The sequence below is a fragment of the Delphinapterus leucas genome, chromosome X, assembly GCF_059928025.1.
Source record: "Delphinapterus leucas isolate spDelLeu-1000000601 "Yukka" chromosome X, BTC_Dleu_Yukka2, whole genome shotgun sequence".
In the NCBI taxonomy this organism is placed as follows: Eukaryota; Metazoa; Chordata; class Mammalia; order Artiodactyla; family Monodontidae; genus Delphinapterus; species Delphinapterus leucas.
Window position 1 is genome coordinate 651,174 of NC_143150.1, and position 26,268 is coordinate 677,441.

General features: G+C 39.4%; 1 protein-coding gene across 1 annotated transcript in view; it reads right to left on the reverse strand.

Annotated features, from left to right (window-relative positions):
- Positions 1–26,268, reverse strand: part of LOC149744102 (phosphatidylinositol-binding clathrin assembly protein-like) — a 38,323-nt gene that overhangs the window by 10,738 nt on the left and 1,317 nt on the right. The window contains exons 3-14 of the mRNA XM_089903925.1: positions 23,686–23,761; positions 22,651–22,753; positions 22,393–22,486; positions 22,166–22,277; positions 21,159–21,265; positions 20,395–20,436; positions 12,345–12,424; positions 10,914–10,977; positions 9,615–9,627; positions 7,514–7,597; positions 7,372–7,402; positions 3,753–3,879 (exon numbers count right to left, since the gene is read on the reverse strand). Of these exons, the coding sequence (XP_089760051.1) occupies positions 3,753–3,879; positions 7,372–7,402; positions 7,514–7,597; positions 9,615–9,627; positions 10,914–10,977; positions 12,345–12,424; positions 20,395–20,436; positions 21,159–21,265; positions 22,166–22,277; positions 22,393–22,486; positions 22,651–22,753; positions 23,686–23,761 (933 nt within the window). The remainder of the gene's footprint in view (positions 1–3,752; positions 3,880–7,371; positions 7,403–7,513; positions 7,598–9,614; positions 9,628–10,913; positions 10,978–12,344; positions 12,425–20,394; positions 20,437–21,158; positions 21,266–22,165; positions 22,278–22,392; positions 22,487–22,650; positions 22,754–23,685; positions 23,762–26,268) is intronic.

Here is a 26,268-nt window from a genome sequence, read left to right on the forward strand (position 1 = left end):
ATTTGTACTCCAATGTTCATAGAAGCATTATTCACAACAGCCAAAAGTTGGAAACAATCCAAATGTCCATCAATGGATGAATGGATAAACAAAACATGGTAAATATGTATGATGGAATATCATTCAGCCTTAAAAAGTAATGAAATTCTGGGGGCTTCCCTGGTGGTGCAGCGGTTGAGAATCTGCCTGCTAATGCAGGGGACACGGGTTCGAGCCCTGGCCTGGGAGGATCCCACATGCCGCGGAGCAACTAGGCCCGTGAGTCACAACTACTGAGCCTGCACAGACGTCTGGAGCCTGTGCTCCGCAACAAGAGAGGCCGCAATAGTGAGAGGCCTGCGCACCGCGATGAAGAGTGGCCCCCGCTTGCCACAACTAGAGAAAGCCCTCGCACAGAAACGAAGACCCAACACAGCAAAAATTAATTAATAAACAACTTTGAAAAAAAAGTAATGAAATTCTGATAAATGCTACAACATGGATGAAGACACTATGCTAAGTGAAATAAGCTAGACACAAAAGGACAGATCATGTATGATTCCACTTGTATGAGGTACCTAGAATAGGCAAATTCATAGAGACAGAAAATAGAAAAGTGGTAACCAGGGTGGGATGAATGGAAAGTTATTTTTTAATGGGTAGAGTTTCTGTTTGAGATGATGAAAAAGCTCTGAACCTACAAAATGATGATGGATACACAACATTTTGAATGTATTTAATGTCACTGAATTGTACACTTCAAATAGGATGATAACTTTTCTGTTATGACTATTTTACCACAATAGCATATGAACTCAGCAGGGAGTATGATCAGGGTTAAAGTCTTCTGAAGTCCTTTTGTTGTTTCAGAGGAAAATATTGATTAACTTTAGACCTTGGTAATTTAACTATGTATGTTGTAGTCTCTAGAGTATAACTTCAAAGGGAAAAGGGAAAAAATGAAAGGAGAAAAAAAAAGAATTTAATCATGGCAAAAGAAAGCAAAAAATAAGAGAGAAAAAAGAAAAATAAGAGGAAAAACAGCTTATATTAGAAACATCCAAATATATCCATAATCACATAAAAACACATTAACTAAACTCAGGTTAAAGGACAAGGATTGGATTCTACTTCCAGTTAAAACTGAGTAAGAACAGAAAATCTTCCTCTCTCACTGAACACCTAACTCTAAAACCTGGATAGGATGCACGGTCGGCTATCCGAAAACTCTGAAAAGTAAGTATCAGCAGGTAGATCAGGAAAGAACACCAGAATTCAAAGTACCAGTGAATCTGTAATTTTTCCCTTCCAGCATCATGCACACTGGACTCAAATCAGCCTGAAACCTGGAAGAGATCACTGTTGTGCAGATGAGAAAAAACTCCAGAAGTTCTCTAGCTCTGGCTTGAGTAGCTATAAAGAGAACTCCTAAAGCTCAGACAAAGTCAGAAAAAGCCCGCAGTGGTTTTTCTTTTTCTCCCTTTCCTGCAGCAGTGGCTATGGTGGCAGCAAGGGAAAACTGCAAGAGCCAAATATATGAGGGAGAGGAACTTTCTTCTCCATTAGGTGGAGCTGTGGCTTCATGAAGGGAGGGACAAAAAATGTGTTTTAATTCTCTCTGTCCTACCACTACTTGGAAGCTTGACTTGTTTCAATCACAGAAATGTATGGCGTTTTGGGCCAGATGAAAGAGAATGGGAGCCCCAAGAAACTGGAAAATACTGGAGAGACAGCAGAGATAGAGAGGCTCGGGGAAGCTGGTTGTGGACCTCTGGGTTCATCCGCCCCCTCCCCCCACCTGTACACGGGTAGATGGGATCTTAATGAGCATATACCAAAGACTTTGATTACTAAGCCCCTGGAGAGGCCACAGCCCAGGTCCCATGATGACCACTAAGAGCAGAGCAAAGACTGTAGAAACTGAGCTTATACTGGGACCACGGGCCAGAGAAGCAGGCTTGAAGTTGTAGCTTAAACTTAACCAGGTCAAGTGTCTGCTACAGCACAGATATCAACATGCTCCATAATTTAACAAGACCTGGCGTCTTTTAAATTAACGGTCAAAATGTCCAAATGGCACATGAAGAACCATGAAAATCTCAACTTCCATGGAAAAAAGCCATCAACAGACACCAATGATGAGATGACACAGATGTTGGAATTATCTGACAAAGACTTTAAAGTGGTTATTAGACAGATGCCTGAATGAGTCATCACGAACACTCTTGAAACAAGAGTTAAAATAGAAAGCTTCAGCCAAGAAATAGAAGATACAGACTCCATATCAGAAGGGAGATGACAAAGGAAAGATTCAGTGAACCTTAAGATAGACTAATACATCCCTCCAAACCCTTTCTAGGTTCTTAGTCAGCTATGTCCTCAAATCTACTGCAGCAGCATAGCCGCACGTTTCCTCAGTACATTTCAAAATTATTTCTTCCCAAATCCTATCAGAATTCTCATTCCTAAATGCACCTCTGCTGCATATCAGGAAAGCAAAGTCACTATGTACTCAAGAGTTAATGTGCAGTTTGTTATATCATTGGACCAATGAAGTTTCAAAGCAAAATCATACAAAAAATAGCAGAGGTGCACATCGTTTAAGTCCTTGGGGCCTGATGTGCTTTGGAATTCAGAATGATTTGTATTTTAGAAAGCTAATTTAGAATTTACACATAGAAGATACTAGTAACACCCCAGGGGGACTGAAATAGCACCCTGTAATGAAACACAGTAATATTTCTGCAGCAAAATGCAAATGCAACATTCGTGTATGAACAGTTACACTTAGTAGGATAAATAATGACTATAGCCTCATTATAGTTCAAGTAAAGTTCTGCAGCCAAAAGAGTTTGTTGCAAACTTAACAAAAAAACTTGCTTTCCAGAGCTTTTTGAATTTTATGTTTGCAGATAATTTATTGGGGACACATATTTCAACTTTCAACCTGTCAGCAACTCTTATCAACTCTATCTGCAGATCTATCTCTCGAAGCTCTTGCTTTAGATCTACTGCCAACATTCTAGCATTCTAGACCAGAGCAGTCTAGATCTCTTGCCTGGATGACTTGAAGAGACTTCTAATTGACTTCCCCAATTTGTGTCTTATTTCCTTACTAACCATCTTCCACACTCCTCCCGGGCTAATCTTTCAAAAATGTAAAAGTGATCGTGTTATAGGTTTGGCTCCCCGCTGCTTATAAGACAAAGCCAAAACTCCTATACAAGTTCCTACAAGATCTGACCTCTCTTTAAGCTCGAGATTTATCTCTTGCTGCACCCATCATACATTACACGATAGCCATGTTAAACTACTTCGAGTTCCCTGAATAACCCACCAAGTTTCCATCTGCCAACCAGTTCTTGTCAATTCACCTCATCTCCTTTTTTACCTCATGTTCGGCTTCTTTATAAAAGTAACCAACACACCCTCTAAAGTATTCATTCCACTTGGAATATTCAGTTCCTCTATTTGATGACATGTCTGTCTACCGTTGATCTGTCAGCCCAGTGCCTAAATACCTAATAGGTGTTCAATAAATGTGGAGCAAAATGGTGGAACTCTATAGTTCTCTCCCCACCACAGGATCGACCCTTCCACAAATAGAGGAACAGTTAGTTAGCTTAACATGTCTACAACAAATGTTAGCACAATATATTAAAAGTGATTAAAAAGAGAACATTTCTTGGTCTACCTACTTCTCTAATACAAATGTATATGTTATATGTATATATCAAAAAGGAAAACACGTAATAATACATCACAAACATTACCATGTGGGAAACTGGAGGAATAGAAATTGGGCTCCAGATGGTCGATACGCAGGTACAGCTATTCAACTGCCAGTTCATTCCACCAGTCATTTCCATCTCTGAGGATTGACACCCCTTCATGTCCGATCTAAAATGAGATGTATAAACCAGCCCATTTGGGGAAATGACAAACCTACCATTTAAACACCTCGTCAGGATATAGCCTTTGAGACAATGTTTATGGCTATCAATAGGTAAAATATAATAGGAAGGAATCACAAGAAAAGATTTTAAAAAGACCACTGGCTATTTTCTATATTATCATTACAAAACTAAATATTTCAGCTTACTTTTTATAGATAATGCCAAATTTAAATTTCCCACTAACAAAGTTTGAGAGTTCATAGAAGGAATTCAATAGTAGCAGTTGCCCATTTAAAAAAGTGACTTGAACAAATACGTTTAATTCTAAACTATTTTAATAGTTTATATAGAAAGGAAGAAAACCTAGTATTCCCCATGGTGGTGGGTCAAAGGGCACTAGAGTAAGAAACAGAAGTATTGCATTCTGAGGTTCACCAGGCTATCAGCTAGCTGTGTAGCCTTGACTAAATAACTTAACCTCTTTCCTTATTTGTAAAATTGGGATAAACTATGCTTCATAGAATTAGAGTTATTAAGAGAATAAATAATACAAGATGCATAATATTTTGTATAAATAAGAAAATAACTAGAAACAAAAGGAAACAAACTCTCATTGAACATTTATTCTTACTAGGCTCTGTGTTAGGTGTTTTCACAATCTTAAATATCATTTAACTTTCATAACAACTATGTGAAGTAGGTATTATAAATTCTCATTTTATGGATGAGGAAACAGACTCAGAAGGGAAATATCTTGCTCAAGGTCTTACAGTTAATTAATGGCAGGACTAGGAGTCTATATTCTATGCCAGTGGTTAAGATTATTATCCCTGTTTTCTACATCTATTTCAACTCCTCTACCAAACTATGTAATAATCTATTCCACATACACTTTAGTTTTAATTCTAAGAAATGGTTCTTGTATCTAAAAGCTCATATTTATTCTGTATTCATCATTTGACTTATTGAAATTTAGTTTTTATCCACGTGATGCAGAGTTTAAAAAGTCAACCAGTGCTAAAAGATCTAAAACCAAAAATACCAGTCACCGCTTCCCCTTCGCAAAAGTAGCTACACTCTTCCTTATGGTATTTAATTCCATAATCCCAAAGAATCTCTGTATCTCAGTTTTCACATATGTGAAATGTGGATTCATTGCATTCATTCAACAAACATCCATTCAATATCTACTAGATGCCAGGCACCATCCTTGGTGCTTGGAATATATAAAACAGATGAAACTATTTGCTTTCATGGAGCTTGTGGTCTAGTGGAAATAATAACTTTCTCAAGTAGAAAGACTGAGTTATTATGTGTAAAATACTTAGAATGAACAGTATGTCTCAGAGTAAACAATAAATGTTAGCACCAAATAACATGTCATTTTGATTTTTTCCAGGAGACATCTCCCCTGGAGCTCTACATCCTTCGGTTCCATTCTAAACTGGCTGCTGTACAAGTAAATATAACTTCCATTGTTTTTATATTGCAAATTCCCTCCACCTCTCACTTAAATAGAGTACTCTGTTTCCCTGAATCCCATGTGCTCCTCTTTCTTAGTTTACTTCTCTGTTTTGTTGGAGCACACCTTGTAGGGTCTTCCTAAGCAAAGGTGCATGGCAGGTAATTTTTTTCAAGATTTTGGGTGTCTGGAAACTCTATCCCTTGTATTTCCTCGAGAGCTTGTCTCAGTACAGAATTCCATCCATGTAGTAGCTCAGGCCAAAAACCTAAGCACCATCCCTTGGTCCCGCTTTTCTCCTCACCTCTGACAGCAACTGCTATCAACTCTACCCCAGAACATGTGCCAGGTGCATCCACTTTCCATTATACCTAACCTCTACTACTACCATGCCAGACAGGGTGTTTCATATGGCACACTCAAAAAGAAAAGGAACACTCTGTACAGGTAGTGGAATTTTTTAATATATTCCTGGATTTTATTTGTGAATATTTTATTTAGAATTCTGACATCTATAATGAATATATGAGCTTAGTCAGCACTTTCTTCTATCTTTACTGGGCTTTCATATTAAGGTCATGTCACTTCATACACTGAATTGGAGATCTTCCCTTTTTTCTACATAGCCTGGAATTGAAATTTCCTATTCTTTAAGGATAGATAAAGCTCTACTCTATGTGGCAATTGGTCTATGCATGTTTCTGTTTCTTCTTGGATGAATTTTGTCATTATATTTTGCTTGGGAATCATCAATTTCCTTTAGATTTTCAAATATGTTGTTACCAAACAGCTGCACAAAGTATTCACTTATAGTTAATCTCTCCTACGTCTGTGGTTACGTCAGCCTCTCTTATTCCTCATGTTGTATACTTTTACATTCTCTTTTCAGTTGAATCAGAGGACCTCATTTTATTGGACTTTAAAGAAATAAGTTCCAGATTTATTTTTCTTTGCAATTTTATTAATTTAAGCTTTTATCTTTATAAATTTTATCTTCCTAATATATTTTTATTAACTTATATCTATCTTCTTAAGACAAAACTAAATTCTTGTTAATTTATCTTTTTTAACAATGATGAAATCTTTTTCTGTTCAGCTTTCACAGTGCCCCATTAGCTTCGGTATGAAGTTCTCTTTTTCATTACCTTTAGATAGTTAACTTTCCTTTTGATTTCCTCTTTGGCAAAAGGATGATATTTTTGAATTTATAAGTAGTTAAGATTTTCATGGTGAACTTTTCATTAAGTAGTTATAATTTTGTTGGATTATGAGAGAATGTAGCCCATAAAATTGTTTAGGAGTTTTTAAAGGTTTTCTTTGTGATTGCTTTGAAGAAAATGAACATTCTGTGTGTGTGTGTACACTTAGGTTTATTATTTATTTATTATGTATTATTTAAATTCCTCTGTGTCCTTTCTTGTTTTGTCTACTAAATTTGTCCAACGATGAAAGAGGTGGTTTGAAACTGCCCATTTTAACTGTACTTTTCTCAAGTTCTCCATGCATTTCTAATAGTTTTCACTTTATGTATTCACCTTTGTGCATAAACTGTTAAGACTGTTGTATCTCCCCCTAAATAGTGTCTTATTCTGTTCACTGCTTTTAACCTTACATTCTACATTATTTATTGTTAATATCGCTTCAGCCTTCCTTTGGTTTCCATTTGCCTGGGTTTTTTTTGTTTGTTTTGGGGGTTTTTTTGGCTGAAAATGTAGGGAAGCACTCAATGAAGTAACATTGATTACCTTACGATGCTGAGGCACTCCAACTGGTAGTTTCATTGTCTTTGTTTAATAAAATAAAAAATTATTACTCATTTAATACAGTTTATATCATAAAGTAAGAAAAGAACCAAGAATACAAAGAACTATGAGGAATGCCAACATTTAAGATGTGCTTAGAAAAACATCCTTCAGATGAACCATGAAGGGTTAAACCTACATTAAAAATAACTCTTTTCAGGTATGAGTCTCATCCGTCCCTTCCTCTAACATGTATTTATTGGCTGTCTTTTTTAAATAATAAAAAACTTACCTGTTGACTGGGCTTTCTCCAGAGTTAAGATCTGTTTTGTAAAACAAACACAAATTTTACATTATTTTTGTATAAATACTTTTTCTTAAAATTCATTTTAAAAATATATATCTCAAATATTAAATTAAAAATAGATGCTTACTTCTTACAGGGCTAACCAGTGAGCCATCCAGGTTGTTTGCTATAACACTTCCACTTTGCTGTCTGGCTGCAATACACTTGGGGACTTGTGAAGGCAATGTCAGTTGTAACATATCACATAGAGGAAACAATCTGAAAATAAGAGACAGAATCAGATGAAAACCTAAACCAAATTTCTATCAATACAGTATTTACATATATATATATATATATGTACCTTCCCATTACAAAGCAACAGGACTTCAATTTATTAGGTTAATTAGTATAAATAAGGTCGTTTAAAATGATTAATTAAATAAATTTTAATTGAGCACTTGTGTGCTAGACACTGTACTAGGTGCTAAAGATACAGTTGTGAATAAAGAAGATAAAAATCTCTGCCTTCATTTAGCTTATGTTCTATTGGAGACAGAAGATAAGCAAGACAAATAAAGTACATAATATGTTAGATCGTGATAAGTGCTAAGGAAAAAATATCAGGGAAAGGATTATGATATGCTGGTGGGAGAGTGGACACTTAAATGCTAGACAGGAAAGGCTCACTGAGAAGGGAAGTTTTAAGTAAAGAGCTGAAGCATGTAAAAGAGTGAACTGTGTGGATCCAGCAGAAGGAACAGCATGCACAAAGGTCCTGAGGAAAGAGTGTGCTTGGTGTGTTTGAAGAACAGGGAGGAGGCCATGGAGGGGTTCGTAAGGAATTGTAAAGACCTTGGTCCGTCCAACTGTTTTACTCTTCCAGCTCCAGCCTTTTCTCTAGTACTCTCCTCTCCTGGCACCCGTCCTCTAGCTCAGTCCTCTGTCCCACCCACCGTCCTCATTCCTTCACATTGGTCCTAGTCACATTCTTCCTAGAAGAAATGAGTTGCTATTTGCCATTAACTGAATGGGGAAAACCATGGATAAAGCAGGCCTGGGGTCAAGTATCAAAAGCTTAGTTTTGGACACACTGAGTTTTGGAACCCTACTAGACATTCAAGTGCTACCACGGAATAGACACTTGGATATACAACCCTTGAGTTCAGGAGGTATGGCTGGAGCTGGAGATAATAATTTGGCAGTTCTTATCATGTAAATGGTATTTAAGGCCATGAGCTTGGATGAGGTCATCTAGGAAATGCGTGCATATAGATAAAGAAGAGAAATGAGGACGAATCAGTGGAAAACAGTCTAAAAAGTAGCCAAGAGTTAGATAAGAAGAAAACCAAGATGCAAACTGAAGAAAGCATATCAAAGAAGAGGGAGTGATGAACCATGTCCAGTAAGATGAAGACTGATGAAATTATCATCGGATTTGCAACCTAGAGGTCACTGGTGACTTTGACTAAAGCAAACGGGAAATGTTAGCACACCTTTCTTAGTAACTGTAAGAACAAGCAGAGAAAATAATCAATGAAGATATAGAGAATTTGAGCAACAGAATTAAAAACCTCAACAGGATACAGTTTTCAATGGCACATGAAACTTCTACCAAAAAAAAAAAAGGTTATATGCTAGGCCATGAAGCAAGTATCAACAAATTCCAAAGGACTGAAATACAGAGAAGGTTCTCTGACACAGTGCAAGTAAGCACTATGTCAACAACAAAATTCAATAACAAAAGAAAAAGATAATTAGAAGGCCCCCATATACATGAAATTTCACAAATACACTTCTAAGCAATACATGGGTCAGGTCCTGTTCTAAGCACTCTACATTTCTATTGACTCATTTATCCTGACAGCAACCTTCTGAGGATAAGCAAGCGGAGGCACAGAGAGGTTAAGTGATCTACCCAAAGTCACACAGTCCATGAATGGTAGAGTGAAAATTAAAGTCAAGTATTCTGGTTCCATGGCCAGTATTTTTAAATCACAGTGATTGAAGATAAAAAGTGGTTTCAGCTGCCCACAGGATTTTCAACACAACTGGCTCAAGCAATGACTGTTAGGCAACCTAGGCTAAGTCCTCAGGACAGCATGCGCAGACATCACCAGAAGCCAGTTTTGGGCTGTTGGGAACCAGGCCCAGAGGCCTTTATAACACCATAATAGTACTTCCCCTCCTCCCCCTCTACCCTACTTGGGATTCACATTCACATCAGACTGAATCCACAGCATGTCAACCACTACATTTAACCTTATAATGATTCCCAAACCATAGGGCCTCAGAAAAAGTCCTTCTTTTGGAAATGAAGCAAATGTACAGTTTTTGCTATACATACTGTTTTACTCAAAGGACTTATGTTCATCATAGTTTTGGTCAAACTCACCCGTCGAAAATGCAGAAAGTGTGTCCATTGAGAAAATATGCACAAAAGAAAAAAAACTTTTTTTTTTTTTTTGCGGTACGCGGACCTCTCACTGTTGTGGCCTCTCCCGTTGCGGAGCACAGGCTCTGGACGTGCAGGCTCAGCGGCCATGGCTCACGGGCCCAGCCGCTCTGCGGCATGTGGGATCTTCCCGGACCGGGGCACGAACCCGTGTCCCCTGCATTGGCAGGCAGACTCTCAACCACTGCGCCACCAGGGAAGCCCCAGAAAAAAACATTTAAAATAGATACAGTTTAAGTCTTCAAGTTAAATTAAGAGCAAACAAATTCTAAGACATATAAACCCTATGATAGTACAGCTCATTATTACAGGGATTTTCGTCTAGCATAGAGGGTCAAGTAACATCATCACTGAATCAAAATCAACCATTAAAAAACAGAATATGGCTGATTTTGAGCAGTTGCACGCCAGGAAATGTGTAACAGCCAGCTCCCCAGGAAAAGGCCTGTTTTATACTGTTTGTCCATTTTTGTGGTATACATACTTCCATCATAGCCAATTTAAAGTTGCCAATGTGTCATCAACCAGCTTTCAAATTTCCTGACTAAGAGGCAAACTAACCTTAGGAGCTTACCAAGGACTTCCCTGGTAAGCACGACAAGGTCTGTACACAGACATCACTCCGGATTTATGTATGTCTTATTTGTAAAATTTATCTTTTAAGTAGTAATTATTTGCACATTTTATTCATTTCTCAGATATCCTTCCAGAAGTATTCTTTAAGAAATGAAATAAACATATATATTCTTTTTGTTTTGAAAAAGAAAAAGTGGTAGCATACTATGCACTGTTTCCCACCTTGCTCATTTTCTATCTAACAATACACGTTGGAGACCGTTCCATTCTGGTACATTAAAACAAGACTCTTATGAAGAATCATTTTGTTATTACAATGTTGTAATGTTCAATATGTCATTTCACAACTATGAATATATATACGGGATAAATTCCTAGAAATGAAGTTGCTGTGTCAAAGACTGCTTTAGGAAGAGGCAGCAGACATAGTAGGTGGTTAGGAAATGTAAGAATTAAAGGTTCTAATCCTGCCCTCAATTATCACATACAATAGTGTTATATTAGCTTCAAGCCAAGCTCTGCTTGCTGAAGCTTTCACAACTGGACAATTTGGGATGGAGGGAATCAATGCATGCTGCACACTGAAGAGATCACAAGAAAGATGAATAGAGTCACATATATCCTACCCAGCTGAGCCTGCATTTCTTTCATTCACTCATCTATCCATCCATCTATCAATCTATCCATCCAACTATATACTAACTACACATCCATCTATGATAAAGAGATAATTAAGAAATAGTCAACAGGGCTTCCCTGGTGGCACAGTGGTTAAGAATCCGCCTGCCAATGCAGGGGACACAGGTTCAAGCCCTGGTCCGGGAAGATCCCACATGCCACAGAGCAACTAAGCCCGTGCGCCACAGCTACTGAGCCTGCGCTCTGGAGCCCGTGTGCCACAACTACTGAAGCCCATGTGCCACAACTACTGAGCCTGCGTGCCACAACTACTGAAGCCCACGCGCCTAGAGTCCATACAGTCCAACAAGAGAAGCCACCACAATGAGAAGCCCGTGCACCGCAACAAAGGCCCAATGCAGCCAAAAATAAATAAAATAAATAAATTTATTTAAAAAAGAAATAGTTAACAGACTTGGCTAGTAGAGATTGATAATATAAATCAATTACAATCAACATAACCGTAAAAAGTGGAGTGAACGAATAATACATGACCCTTATAGAAATTTTCACAATACTGAAAAGTACAAACAGAAAACTGAAATCAACCATAATTTTTCCACTCAGAAATAGCTAATGTGAACATTTTTGAAGTGATATACCTCAAAGTTTATATTATTCAATTTGTGTATGTGTGCACATATAGAGGAGTATGTGTATGTGGGTATGTGTATATGTATGCATACACACACATTCATCTTGAATGTTACTATGCACAACAGTTATTCTCACTAGGGGAGTCCCTAAGGGAAGAAATCAAATTCTTCAAAGAGGGGTTATTCAAGTGCCAACTTCTGACTTTGAGAATCACTCAGTATAACAAAAGATGTTCCTTTGGGAAGCAGACCATGCTGTGAAGTGTATGGAATCCCACAAAAGACTGAAATACTCTATCCCATATTATCATTTAAAATGGCTATATAGGCTTCCCTGGTGGCACAGTGGTTGAGAGTCCGCCTGCCGATGCAGGGGACACGGGTTCGTGCCCCGGTCCGGGAAGATCCCACATGCCGTGGAGCGGCTGGGCCCGTGGGCCATGGCCGCTAAGCCTGCGCGTCCGGAGCCTGTGCTCCACGGTGGGAGAGGCCATAGCAGTGACAGGCCCGCGTACCGCAAAAAAAAAAAAAAAAAAAAAAAAAAAAAATGGTTGTATAGCACTCCACCATATTCAAAGCTTGTAATTTATTCAGTCACTGTGATGTTGCTAAAATGAGAGAAATTATTTAGATGAAAACAGAATTAACCTATATTAAGACATTTATCAACTTACCTATAAGGGGGTAAAATGTCAATTTTCTCTTCCAAAGAAGCTAAATGCTGTTTTAGTGCTTCAAGTAAACTGCAGGGTACCTAAAAATAAAGGTATTAGGAAAAAAGTTGTTTTTTGATGATAGATAGTTCTTAGCAAATTCATACTCTCCTATATCATAAAAAGATTTTGAAAAATATTAAGACACCTGTATAGCAAATGATTAAAGCTAAATAATTGCTAGAAGTAAATTCATTATTAAAAGTAGCATCTTGGTATCAAATCACATTTTCAAACTATACTTTTACATACATTTTTAAAAAAACAATAAAAGAGCATCTTAAAATGATCAATGGGCTGCTAAAATATGTATTTCCTTTGGAGAAGACATCGGGCTTGAAATCATTCATTACTTATGGTTCCTTCATGAGTCACCAGATTACTGAATAAATTTAAGTAAAACATTAAGTCTACTGGGGAAGAGGGAGAGAGAATCTCACTCACGGTCTCTGGTCTCTCCTGAAATGTCACCTCCTCAACTGGGATTTCCTTGGCTATCCTAGATAAAATAGTACCTACCAACAGCCTCTTTACCCTCACTAAGTTTTCTTTTTCTTCATGGCAATTATCTTCCCTGAGATTATAGGTTTCTTTCCGTGTATGTTTATTATCCGTCTCCTTGCAATAAAATATAAAACTCCACGAAGACAGAGATTTTGTCTGTTTTGTTTACTGTAGACTGGAGCTTCCCAGGTCATGAAGCCTGCAACTAGGTTGTTTGTTTTTGCTTGTGGCTCCAGTCTACAGGTCTGGCAGAGGAGAGGTATCAAATAATCAAACAAATAAATGTAAAATGAAAGTTGTGAAAACTACTGTGAAAGAGAGGTGCATGATAGGTAGTGTTTAAGTAAGTGAATGTGACCAAGTCAGGGATGTCAGAGAAGCAAGCACTCCTGAACAAAGTAACAACTGAGCTGAGAGCTGAAGGATATCCAGGAGAAAAGTAGGATACTACAAGAGGAATGAGCATGGCAGGAGGGCATATGGCACAGGCCACGAGTAAAGGTGAACCATGTTGCCAAGGGGAGCGTGGAGGAGATGAAGCTGGGAGGGATTCGACGATGCAAGACCTTAAAATCAATGCAATGTTGTGGAGTTTAGACTTTAACTTGAGAATACCGGATGACTTTGAAGTGAGGAGTGATCTGTATTTTGGCAGTTCTCAGATCAGCATTCTGGTTGCATTGCATAAAAGAAACAGCAGGGGGCAGATGTATGGGGAAGTGAAAGGATCCGAGTTGAAGCCAGGATGATGGTGTGGTGGCAAAGACAGACACAGATGCTGCTGAACTAGCAGCTGGAGAAGGGTTTAATGAAGGAACTGTTCACAGAGGTGTGGACAGGGCTGAGGGACCATTCTGAGAGGAAAAGGGAGTGCTATGAATGACAATAATGGCACAAGAGGTATACACACTCAGAGGAGCCTGGATACCACTCAGTGTAGACGGGCTGCTGGGCTGAGGCATCCAAGCAGAAATCTGCTCAGAGGGATTTCCTGCTGGACCACATATGAGGACCAGGAGAAGATCTCCCTAGGGACGCCTCTTGACCATGTGGGCACCCTGAACACAGAAGAATTGGATAATCTGTTCCTTGCCAGAGCTCACAGGCCCCTCAGCAGCAGGAAGACCAGGAAGTCTGGAGTCCAGAGTGAGCTTCAAAGGTTCAAACATACTAGACGGGAAAGAGGGGTGGAGGGACCCCAAGATGATCAGGGGACTCCCAGCATCACCAGGGCAAACACACAGAGCATTTTTCGTTCATTCATTCAGTCACTCAATAAATATATAACAAAATAATAAATAAACAGAAGTTGTCACTACTTGCACAATGTTGGTTGGCAACATTCTTTTTCATCCCATTTGCTTTCAGATAATTCACCGACAGCTATAAATTTGTGGCAATGCTGTCACCCGTGATTAGCAGAACCCCGCTCAGAACGACCGAAAACTTAAAAGGCCCCCAAACGGTGCTTCCCAGCGAAAGGGTAGGCGTGAGGCTGTCAGAGCTCTTTCGTGAGGCACACAGTGGCCCTCCGCCCACCAAAACCGCGGCTATGCTAAGGCGAAGCTGGTACCCAGCAGGGTGGAACCATCTGGTAGGTCCCCGAGTTTGTGCCCCTGGAGCTCTGATGAGGGGTGTGGCCCAGAGACGGAGGTTTGAACGGCTCTGGTGAAAAATAAAAGTGCATCGAATGGCTGACAGAGCAGACTCTGCTACGCGAGTTTCTGGGAGTCGCACTCAACACGAACGGCAGGCGACGGTGGAAAGAAGAGGCATAGACACAGACAGACACACCAGACAGCCACTTGCAGAAGGAAGCCCTGTGAGCCCTAGACAGTGTTGAAACCAAGGAGGAAGGACCAGCCAAGGAAAGGAGGGAGACGCCCCTTCAGAAGACACAAGGGTTTGGCAGAGCCTGAAAATGGTGAGCCTGCACCTAACAGTTTAGCAGCTCTTGCTTCACATAAAGATTGTTGCAAGCACGAGAGAAACTGGCCAAGCGACAGTCAGATGTCCCCTAGAGCTCCGGCCACAGGTGCTGAGCACTGAAGGAGGCCAAGGCCAAGATGCCAAGCCCAGGTCAACTGATGCTCCTCTGGGCCCCCATGACAGCCAAGCTGTGGTTCTCAGCACAGGAACCCTTCCCAGCTTCACCACCTCAAGGAAGTGAAGTCTCTTTTGCTGGAACTCAGGGGCTAGGAGTGTACCTCATTCATTATAGCTCTTTCTTCCTGGTAGGGGTCAGGCCTGTGTCTGTGAATGAATGTTGATTGAAATCCACCAATGACAGTGCCTTTGAGCAATGAAATTCCATCTTCTCCCCTACTAATCCAGATAGTCTCATTTTCTCTCGGCCTGGTTATCTGAATTCTCATTCAGGAAGCTGTGTGTTATTTCATCCAACAATGGTTCCTGTTGTGGACCACTCTGTGGGGTTCAATGTCTGTGCACAAAATAGGTCCCTTTCATACCTATCTGTACGTGAAGGAATGCTTGTGAGGACACATTTCTTTCCTTGAAATATATTTTTTAACATCTTTATTGGAGTATAATTGCTTTACAATGGTGTGTTAGTTTCTGCTTTATAACAAAGTGAATCAGTTATACATATACATATATCCCCGTTTCTCTTCCCTCTTGCGTCTCCCTCCCTCCCACCCTCCCTATCACACCCCTCTAGGTGGTCACAAAGCACTGAGCTGATCTCCCTGTGCTATGTGGCTGCTTCCCACTAGCTATCTATTTTACGTTTGGTAGTGTATATATGTCCATGCCTCTGTCTCACTTTGTCACAGCTCACCCTTCTCCCTCCCCATATCCTCAAGTCCATTCTCTAGTAGGTCTGTGTCTTTATTCCTGTCTTACCCCTAGGTTCTTCATGACATTTTTTTTCTTAAATTCCATATATATGTGTTAGCATACAGTATTTGTCTTTCTCTTTCTGACTTACTTCACTCTGTATGACAGACTCTAGGTGTATCCACCTCATTACAAATAGCTCAATTTCGTTTCTTTTTATGGCTGAGTAATTCCTCCCAAATTTGATTGGTCTCAGCACTACCACCACTAGCCGTCTACAGCCATTAGTAGGTCTGAAATTTACAAGTGGCTCATGCAGCTCAACATTAAGAAAACAAACACCCCAATCCAAAAATGGGCAGAAGACCTAAACAGACATTCTCCAAAGAAGATATACAGATTGCCAACAAACACATGAAAGGATGCTCAACATCATTAATCATTAGAGAAATGCAAATCAAAACTACAATGAGATATCATCTCACACTGGTCAGAATGGCCATCATCAAAAAATCTACAAACAATAAATGCTGGAGAGGGTGTGGAGAAAAGGGAACCCTCTTGCACTGTTGGTGGGAATGTAAATTGATACAGCCACTATGGAGAACAGTATGGAGGTTCCTTAAAAAACTACAAATAGAACTACCATATGACCCAGCAATCCCACTACTGGGCATATACCCTGAGAAAACCATAATTCAAAAAGAGTCATGTACCACAATGTTCACTGAAGCTCTATTCACAATAGCTGGGACACAGAAGCAACCGAAGTGTCCATCAACAGATGAATGGATAAAGAAGACGTGGAAAAAAAAAAAAAGAAGATGTGGCACATATATACAATGGAATATTACTCAGCCATAAAAAGGAACAAAACTGAGTTATTTGTCGTGAGGTGGATGGACCTTGAGACTGTCATACAGAGTGAAGTAAGTCAGAAAGAGAAAAACAAATACCGTATGCTAACACATATATATGGAATCTTAAAAAAAAATGGTCATGAAGAACCTAGGGGCAAGATGGGAATAAAGATGTAGTCCTTGAAAGATTTTTGACAAGACATCAGACAGAAACTCTCTCCCTCTCTGCCACCAAACCCAAGATTTATTTGCAGCTGCAACTACCTTCTCCTCCCAACCTCCTCTACCCTCTCATCTGAGGCCACTGCTGGATGCACCGTGTTCTGGATCCCAAATCCTCTCAATTTCCTCCCCGCACAGCATCACCCTCTCTCTCTTTACAGACTTCTCCCCACACCCACCTGACTACTCCCCATTCCTCCAGTCCCAACCAAGGCAGGTCTGCCACACCACAGTCAGGCACTGGGAAAGAGTAAAAGCCCTGACTCATGGGATGGGGAGATCCAGGGGGATGGCTGTGAACGTCCTGAGTCTCCCCTGTTGGAGATGATATGGAGACCTCTACTCCACCCACCTTCCTACCATCCAGTCAAAACAGTAAAAATAAACAAGATCACCTCCTAGGAAGATGGCAGCAATCAGTGCCAATCTTAAAGATAAAAAGGATGCAGGGGTGATGGTCCCCACCCTATCTCCATATAATTCACCAGTATGGCCCCCAAACCAGTCAGGCCCTGGAGAGTGACATACTACAGCATAATCAATCAAGTAGTAACCCAACTGCAGCCACTATAGTTTCTTTGGTAGAGGTGGGTTAATGTAGTCTCAGGAACATGGTATGTGGCTAACAGTTTGGTGAATGTTCTGCTTTCCATTGCCATCTAAAGTGTGGATCAGTAAGAGTTTGTAGGCACGTGGAATGGGCAATGCTATACATTTATACTCTGACCCAGGCTGTGTTAACTCTCTCAACCCATATGTCAGAATATGGTCAGAAGAAGTCTAGACCATCTGGTCACCCCTCATAAATCGCATTGATCCACTTCTGTTCACGATCTTCATGCTAAATGGATCAGATGGACAGGGAGGTGCCAGTACAGTGGAGACCTTGGAAAGTTATATGCACTCCAGAGGATAGGAGGTAAACCCTACAAACATTCAGGAGCCTTCTGTAACAGTAAAATTTTTAGGGTTTCAGTGGCCAGGGATCTACCAGAAAATCCCACTGAAAACAGAAGACAAACGGTTGCACCTTGCACATCTCATCCCAAAAAAGGAAACACGACTATTGGTAGGTCTCTTTGGGTTCTGGATACCAAGGAAGACTGCTTTGGCCCATATTCCAAGTGATCTAAAGTGGCCTGCCATATTAGTTTGGGCCCAGAGCAGGTCCAGGCTGGGCCAGCAACCCCTGCTGCTCAAGCCCTATGATACACCTGGGATGGAGTGCAGGCTGCCAGACCCTCGCTTCATCCTCACCTGCTGCATGGCCGCCTCTGCCTCACATCACACCCACTAGGGAAAGAAAAAGCCTAAGTTCATTTGATTCTCACAACTCTGCCTTGAGGTAGACAATATTATCACACTCACTCTGCATTTGCATAGGCGAGGGATGGAGAATGGAAATGAGTTGCTTGAGATTACACACCTGAAAGGTAGGCAAGGTGGCCTCAAGCCTAAGTTCATTATTCCCAATAGTCTGCTGTTTCCACCAATCAGTTCTGTCCATTTAAAAGGCATGCTGGCATATCATCACCTTATCTTTGATAAAGGAGGCAAGAAGATACAATGGAGAAAAGACAGCCTCTTCAATAAGTGGTGCTGGGAAAACTGGACAGCTACATGTAAAAGAATGAAATTAGAGCACTCCCTAACACCATACACAAAAATAAACTCAAAATGGATTAAAGACCTAAATGTAAGGCCAGACACTATCAAATTCTTAGAGGAAAACATAGGCAGAACACTCTGTGACATAAATCACAGCAAGATCCTTTTTGACCGACCTTCTAGAGAAATGGAAATAAAAACAAAAATAAACAAATGAGACCTAATGAAACTTAAAAGCTTTTGCACAGAAAAGGAAACAATAAACATGATGAAAAGACAACCCTCAGAATGGGAGAAAATATTTGCAAATGAAGCAACTGACAAAGGATTAATCTCCAAAGTTTACAAGTAGCTCATGCAGCTCAATATCAAAAGAAACAAACAACCCAATCCAAAAATGGGCGGAAGACCTAAATAGACATTTCTCCAAAGAAGATATACAGACTGCCAACAAACACATGAAAGAATGCTCAACATCATTAATCATCAGAGAAATGCAAATCAAAACTACAATGAGATATCATCTCACACTGGTCAGAATGGCCATCATCAAAAAATCTACAAACAATAAATGCTGGAGAGGGTGTGGAGAAAAGGGAACACTCATACACTGTTGGTGGGAATGTAAATTGATACAGCCACTATGGAGAACAGTATGGACGTTCCTTAAAAAACTAAAACTAGAACTACCATACAACCCAGCAATCCCACTACTGGGCATATAACCTGAGAAAACCATAATTCAGAGAGTCATGTACCACAATGTTCATTGCAGCTCTATTCACAATAGCCAGGACATGGAAGCAACCTAAGTGTCCATCAACAGATGAATGGATAAAGAAGATGTGGCACATATATACAATGGAATATTACTCAGCCATAAAAAGAAATGAAATTGAGTTATTTGTAGTGAGGTGGATGGACCCAGAGTGAAGTAAGTCAGAAAGAGAAAAACAAATACCGTATGCTAACACATATATTTAGAATCTAAAAAAAATAAAAGAAAGGTCATGAAGAACCGAGGGGCAAGACGGGAATACGATGCAGACCTACTAGAGAATGGACTTGAGGACACGGGGAGTGGGAAGGGTAAGCTGGGACAAAGTGAGAGAGTGGCATGGACATATATACACTACCAAATGTAAAACAGATAGCTAGTGGGAAGCAGTCGCATAGCATAGGGAGATCAGCTCGGTGCTTTGTGACCAGCTAGAAGGGTGGGATAGGGAGGGTGGGATAGGGAGGGTGGGAGGGAGGGAGACGTGAGAGGGAAGAGATATGGGGATATATGTATATGTATAACTGATTCACTTTGTTATAAAGCAGAAACTAACACACCATTGTAAAGCAATTATACTCCAATAAAAATATTTTTTAAAAAATAAAAGATAAAAATATAAAGCATGTTGGAGTTGTTAGACTATGAGTCGCCACTTAGCTCTCAGAGGGGAATGCCCTCTTTTATGAGACCTACAGCTCACAGACCTGTTCAGAAGACACAAGCCTATGTATATATAAGTATAAATATAAATGTTACTCGGGAAAATGAAAATACACATGTAAGTACATGGAAAATGATTGAGTCTCAGATGATGATTAATATAATAAACACAACATAAAAACAGAAGGTCACTTAGGGACTTCCCTGGTGGCGCAGTGGTTAAGAATCTGCCTGCCAATGCAGCGGACACAGGTTCGAGCTCTGGTCCAGGAAGATCCCACATGCCGCGGAGCAACTAAGCCCGTGCACCACAACTACTGAGCCTGTGCTCTAGAGCCCGTGAGCCACAACTATTGAGCCCACGCACCATAACTACTGAAGCCCACGCGTTAGAGCCTGTGCTCCACAACAAGAGAAGCCACCGCGATGAGAATCCCACACACCGCAACGTCGAGTAGCCCCTGCTCGCCGCAACTAGAGAAAGCCCGTGTGCAGCGACGGAGACCCAACGCAGCCAAAAATAAATTAATTAATTAAATAAAAAAGTCACTTAAACACAGATGAGAGATATACTGACCTGATTAATATATGGAATGTCATTCTGGTCAATTCCAACTTGCTGAAATCACAAAAAAAGGGGAAAAAAGAGAACATTACAGCCAGGAGTGTTAACAAAGAAAAGTAAGTGTGAGACCAATTTGTACACTAAAGAGAAAATACTCCAAGAGCATGAATGCCTTGCTGGGCTGGTACACACCCTGATCAAGAAAAACATCAGGCTAACGTATACCCTGCACACTTAAGCATAAACTTATATTTGTTCTTAGGATAAAATTTAAAAAGAAAGGACTCACCAGATGTTGAACCTTTGCTGTTTTGGGAAGAGCTAATCTGCATTTTGGATATCATACAAATGTGTTCTAATTTTTCAAGTAGTCAGAATCAGCTATTGGGGCAAACATGCAGCTCGCCTCATATATTTCCTTCTCTCACTGATCACAGACCCGTTCTACCTATTATCCGGTGCCTTAAAAGACTCATGTCATATATCTTTTGGCCTGGTTTTAGAGTTGTTTCTGGTGGGAGGGTAAGCTTGGTATCAGTTACCCTCATGGCCATAAACAGAAATCCTTTTAAGATTGTTTTTGACCACAAGCGCATTGGAAGGTACATTTGAAGTACCTAATTCTAGCTTCTAGCTGTACTGTTTACAGAATAGTTTAAACTACCAGTTTCTGTGTGTTTGTGTGGCATGGTGGTGGGTAGATGTATAGTTATACAGGATACTAAACTAATACAGAAAACAGCACAAAAGCCTCGTATACAAATAGATTTCTGTACCTCTGCAACTTTCAGGAACTGTACAAATTTGGTCATTCTTCCAAGGAAGCTGATGTAAATATCCAAACTTTCCTTACATTGGTTCTTCCTCATGTAAAAATACTTGCCTAAAAATAGAAAAATAAATTACAACAAAGGAGCTAATATCGTAGCAATTCCAAGTTTCACTCCATTCTGATGATTCTGTGTTAAGTTGATTATGGATATGATTTTAACTTGTTGAAAACAATTACAGTTTTAATCCAGTTATTTTCTGCTTTAAGAAGCAACAACACTGCTCATATAAGTATAATCAACAGATTTTTATAGAGGAACTGCTGCATGCTGAACAGTGGTGTTGGTAATATGTATGGCATTTAATAGTGTACACATATAATTTAGATAGTTTAATTTCTACAACTTCTAGTCTGGAATCTTTTTGATTAACATCAAGCTCTGATGGTCTCTGACGGAAGGGGCTGTGTTTTCTACCCTTTATAGCTCTACAAATGTATTAGGCACTTCTTCAGTATAAGAAATATCTCAAATTCTCATCAACAAAGTTTGGAGAACCCTTCCTATGAAATGAATCACTCATTAGGGCTAAATGATGACTGAAATTTCCTGAAAAGCCTAAGAAACATACGCTTGTATATGATCAAAGCAATTACTTATATTATAGGCTATATCTTAGGAAAGTCAGAACTGTATTATCTGACCTTGGTGGAGTGGGACTTAGTGTGTAACGTATAAATATGGCAACCCATGTTGATTTCCTGATAAGTTTCCCAGAAATATCAGTTAGCACTTATATACAAACTGAAAACTTCTGTGGCTGATTAGCCAATTATTTTTAAGAAAAAAAGGAATACGATGTCTCATTATTTAAAAATACGTATGACCCTGCAAGGATCTTCTATTTTGAATCTAAAACACATATGAGTCTAAATGTAGAGATAAAAGATTTTTACAAATAAATTATTTTTACCAGTTTATTTTTTAAAAGTAATGCCTATTCTTTAGCTTACCTAGCAGATTAAGGATCCCCTCATTATAGGCCGCAAAGAGGCGAAGAGCATCCTTAAAGAGGAGCATGAAAGCAGCATATATTATACCATTAGTTATTTCATCAGGATTTGCCTGGAAATTAAAGAGTAATCAATTACCACCACAATTTTAAAAACTTCCCTCTCCCACCTACAGGTAAACAATGCTGTTTACCAGTATTTTTCAAAGGGATTTATAAAGCTCTTACATTAACATTAAGCAGAGCAGTGAACTGAGTTTGAATAACTGGAAGAGTGTTCAGCAGCTCTCTACTGTTCATAGTTCTCATCACACCATTCGTCCTGTGAAACATAAAAGAAACTCATAGCAGCAGTAATAATAATTGAGTTTGAGAAGCACTGTGACATTGGCATCTTGAAATAAAGCTGTGTTTTTGACAAACTACATATCAGAGCACGTATGTATTTCAGTACTTCTTGCTTACAAACCAATGATATTTACCTACCCTCTCTTGGCTTTGCTGATGTCACATGCAATCAGTCTGTATGCGAGTGACTTTTCATTCAAGTACCTGCTATATCGTCTGATGAAGGGTGACATAGTATAGCCTAAAAATGAAATATTTTTATTATTTCCAGTTTCACCAATGTTAACCATTTACCATATATGTGAATAAATGCAAAGAGTTACCATTTTACATTCACCCATATAACTCAACAATATCTTTGAAGCACAAAGACTAGAATGGCTTATTAATCATCTGGTACAACATTCCTCAAACTTTCTGTTAAAGATTCTTTTTTATTTCCTCAAAGTCTTGATATCACCTCATGATGTAGTATTGATGGGGACATTATTGAACAGGGGAAATCACTGAACTTTATTAGTTCCTTTCACATTTCCAAGGAAACTATTGTAAATTCTTAGCATTTTCCTGACACTCCCTATCCCATTGGTACCATCCCTCCCCCACCCTCCTTCCACTCAACAAATGACCTTGACCCTACTTAATAGACAAAATGGAGAGAGACAGGCCATGATAGAAACTCAGCTCCTCACTAGTCAACCTCCAAACATGCCTTGATTCATTTATTCAATTTATTTTTTCATTCAACAATTGTTCAGTGCTTCCTATGATCTGGGCACTGTCCTAGATGCTGGAGGTTCAGTAGTGAACAAAACAGACAAAAATCCATGCCTTCATAGATCTTACACTCTCAATGGTGATTGATAGACAAACAAAAGAAAAGGAAAACACAGAGATGGTTAGGTGCTGAGAAGTGGAAAGAATAAAACTCAGGCAGAGAAAGGAGACTGACCCAGGAAAGCCTCACTAAGTAAAGGCTTGCATATTGTGTTATTCTCAGTAACTACTCAAATATGTGTTGTATGAATGAATTTAGAAATTATTTTCCATCATAAAATGTACACCACATCACATCATTCATAATTCAGAACAATTTTTCTTTAACCACGGATGGTTTTCAGAACATTTCCCTCCTTGCCACAGAGAAATATTTCCATCAAAGAATCATCTTACCTTCTGTGACACTTTTATCCAGGAAGTTGTATAAAATGAACAAAGAGTTTCTAGATGCAAGATGTTGGATAAATCGCTACGAAACAAATGTGCCAAATTCTAAAATTAGTTTCTGTCCACAAAGAGAGTTCACTCATGATTTTGTCATTGTGAATGCATACTTAACATAATTCTATCATACAGCTTCCATCTATTTCAGGAGCATTGATTAAGGCGAGCACCATCACAGCCTGGGCTAGCCAACTTAAGGATAGGCAATGCTGCCTAGTCTGTTTATATACCCACTAAATAAATGAGGGGTTAAACATGAAAGCTAATGTGAATACACACTTTTCACCCATGACTTTCTATCTAGTCATTTCTCCCTTTTAGAATTTTGAGGAATTTGAAATACAGTTGACCCTTGAACAACTCGGGGGTTAGGGGCGCCAACCCACCATGCAGTCGAAAATCCACATATAATTTATAGTCAGCTCTCTGTAGATGCTGTACCTCTGTAACCATGATTCCATGTCCATGATTCAACCAACCACAGATACTGTAGTGCTATAGTATTTACTATGGAAAAAAGCCACATACAAGTGACCCGTGCAGTTCAAACCCATGATGTTCAAGGGTCAACTGTAATTATAGAATTATTTTAATAATTGATGTTAAATTATTTAATAATTAATAGAAAAATAAAACCAATAATCTGGTACATCTGTGTACCCCACTACCCATAAATGACAACTGCTAACTTTTGGACATATCTACTTCAAGTCTATTTTTAAAATAAGAGGAATAAAGTCTTACAGGTAAAGTTAAAAGTGCCCTTTGCCCCATCCCCAAGTTCAATTTCCTTCTCCTACCTGGAATTAACCATTATCATAATTTTAATGTATTACCTTTACAGCCTATTTTCTTTATAGCTTCGTATATATTTGTTCTGTGGACAAATATTAGCTGTGAATTTTAAAAATTTATATAAATGATATTGGACTCTGCTAGCATTGTTTTTGAGATCTAGCCTTGTTGGTATACATCCTATTAGTATTTCATTGTATAAACACACTTCATTTTAGTTATCTGTTGCCCACTGATGGAAATTCAGGTGATTTCCAACTTTTAATTATTATAAACATGCTATGAGAAGTGTATTTGCTGGGTCACTGGGCATTTTCAATTTTATTAAACATGTCTCAAGGCACTCCTCTCCAACCCTTCACTCAGCATCAGATACAGAAGTCCACAGAGTTGTTCATAGTATTCCTTTATCATCCTCTTAATATCTGTGGAATCTGTTGTGATGTTACTTCTCTCATTCCTGATATGGAAATGTATGGATGGCATCCACAGGGTATGTGAGTTCCCATTTCCTCAGGGTCCCAGCTCTTGATACTGTCACGCATTTTATTTATTTTATAAACTTATTTATTTTATTTTATTTTATTTTGGCTGTGTTGGGTCTCCGTTGCTATGCGCAGGCTTTCTCTAGTTGTGGCGAGCAGGGGGTACTCTTTGTTGCAGCGCGCGGGCTTCTCATTGCAGTGGCTTCTCTTGTTGTGGAGCACGGGCTCTAGGCACGCGCGCTTCAGCAGTTGTGGTGCATGGGCTCAGTAGTCGTGGCGCACAGACTCTAGAGTGTGTGGCGCACAGGCATAGTTGCTCCGCGGCATGTGGGATCTTCCCAGACCAGGGCTCGAGCCCGTGTCCCATGCATTGGCAGGCGGATTCTTAACCACTGTGCCACCAGGGAAGCCCTGTCACACATTTTAAATTGTGCTTATCTGAGTATGTTTTCAGATGGTTATCAGCCACTCTGGTTTCCTTTTCTATGTACTGTCTGTTCATTTCTTTTGCTCATTATTCCAGTGTACTGCTTTTTTCTTACTGATAATGTAGTCCGAATATCAATCTTTTGTCTGTAGTATATGTGCTGCAAACATCTTATTGCAACTTTATGGTGTCTTCCCTACTCAAATGTCGTAAGCAGGGCTTCCCTGGTGGCGCAGTGGTTGAGAATCTGCCTGCTAATGCAGGGGACACGGGTTCGAGCCCTGGTCTGGGAGGATCCCACATGCTGCAGAGCAACTAGGCCCATGAGCCACAACTACTGAGCCTGCGCGTCTGGAGCCCGTGCTCCACAACGAGAGGCCGCGATAGTGAGAGGCCCGCGCACTGCGATGAAGAGTGGTCCCTGCTTGCCACAACTAGAGAAAGCCCTCGCAGAGAAACGAAGACCCAACACAGCAAAAATAAATAATAAAATTAATTAATAAACTCCTACTCCCAACATCTTCTTTAAAAAATAAAATGTCATAAGCATATTCTCCTACATTTTCTTCAATTTTAAAATTTAGATTTTTGCATTTATAGATATTTCATTCATGTGGAATTTATTTTTTATATGGAGTAATATAAAGATCTCATTCTATTTTTTCCATAGGGATGTTATTTGTACCAAAAGGCTTTATTTTAAATTGCATACTTTCCCCCACGTTTTTAGTGCCAGCAAGCTCCCATATAAGTACAGTTCTACTTCTGATCTATTACATTCCCTTTATATATATATGTTTATTTTTACCAATACCATACTGTGTA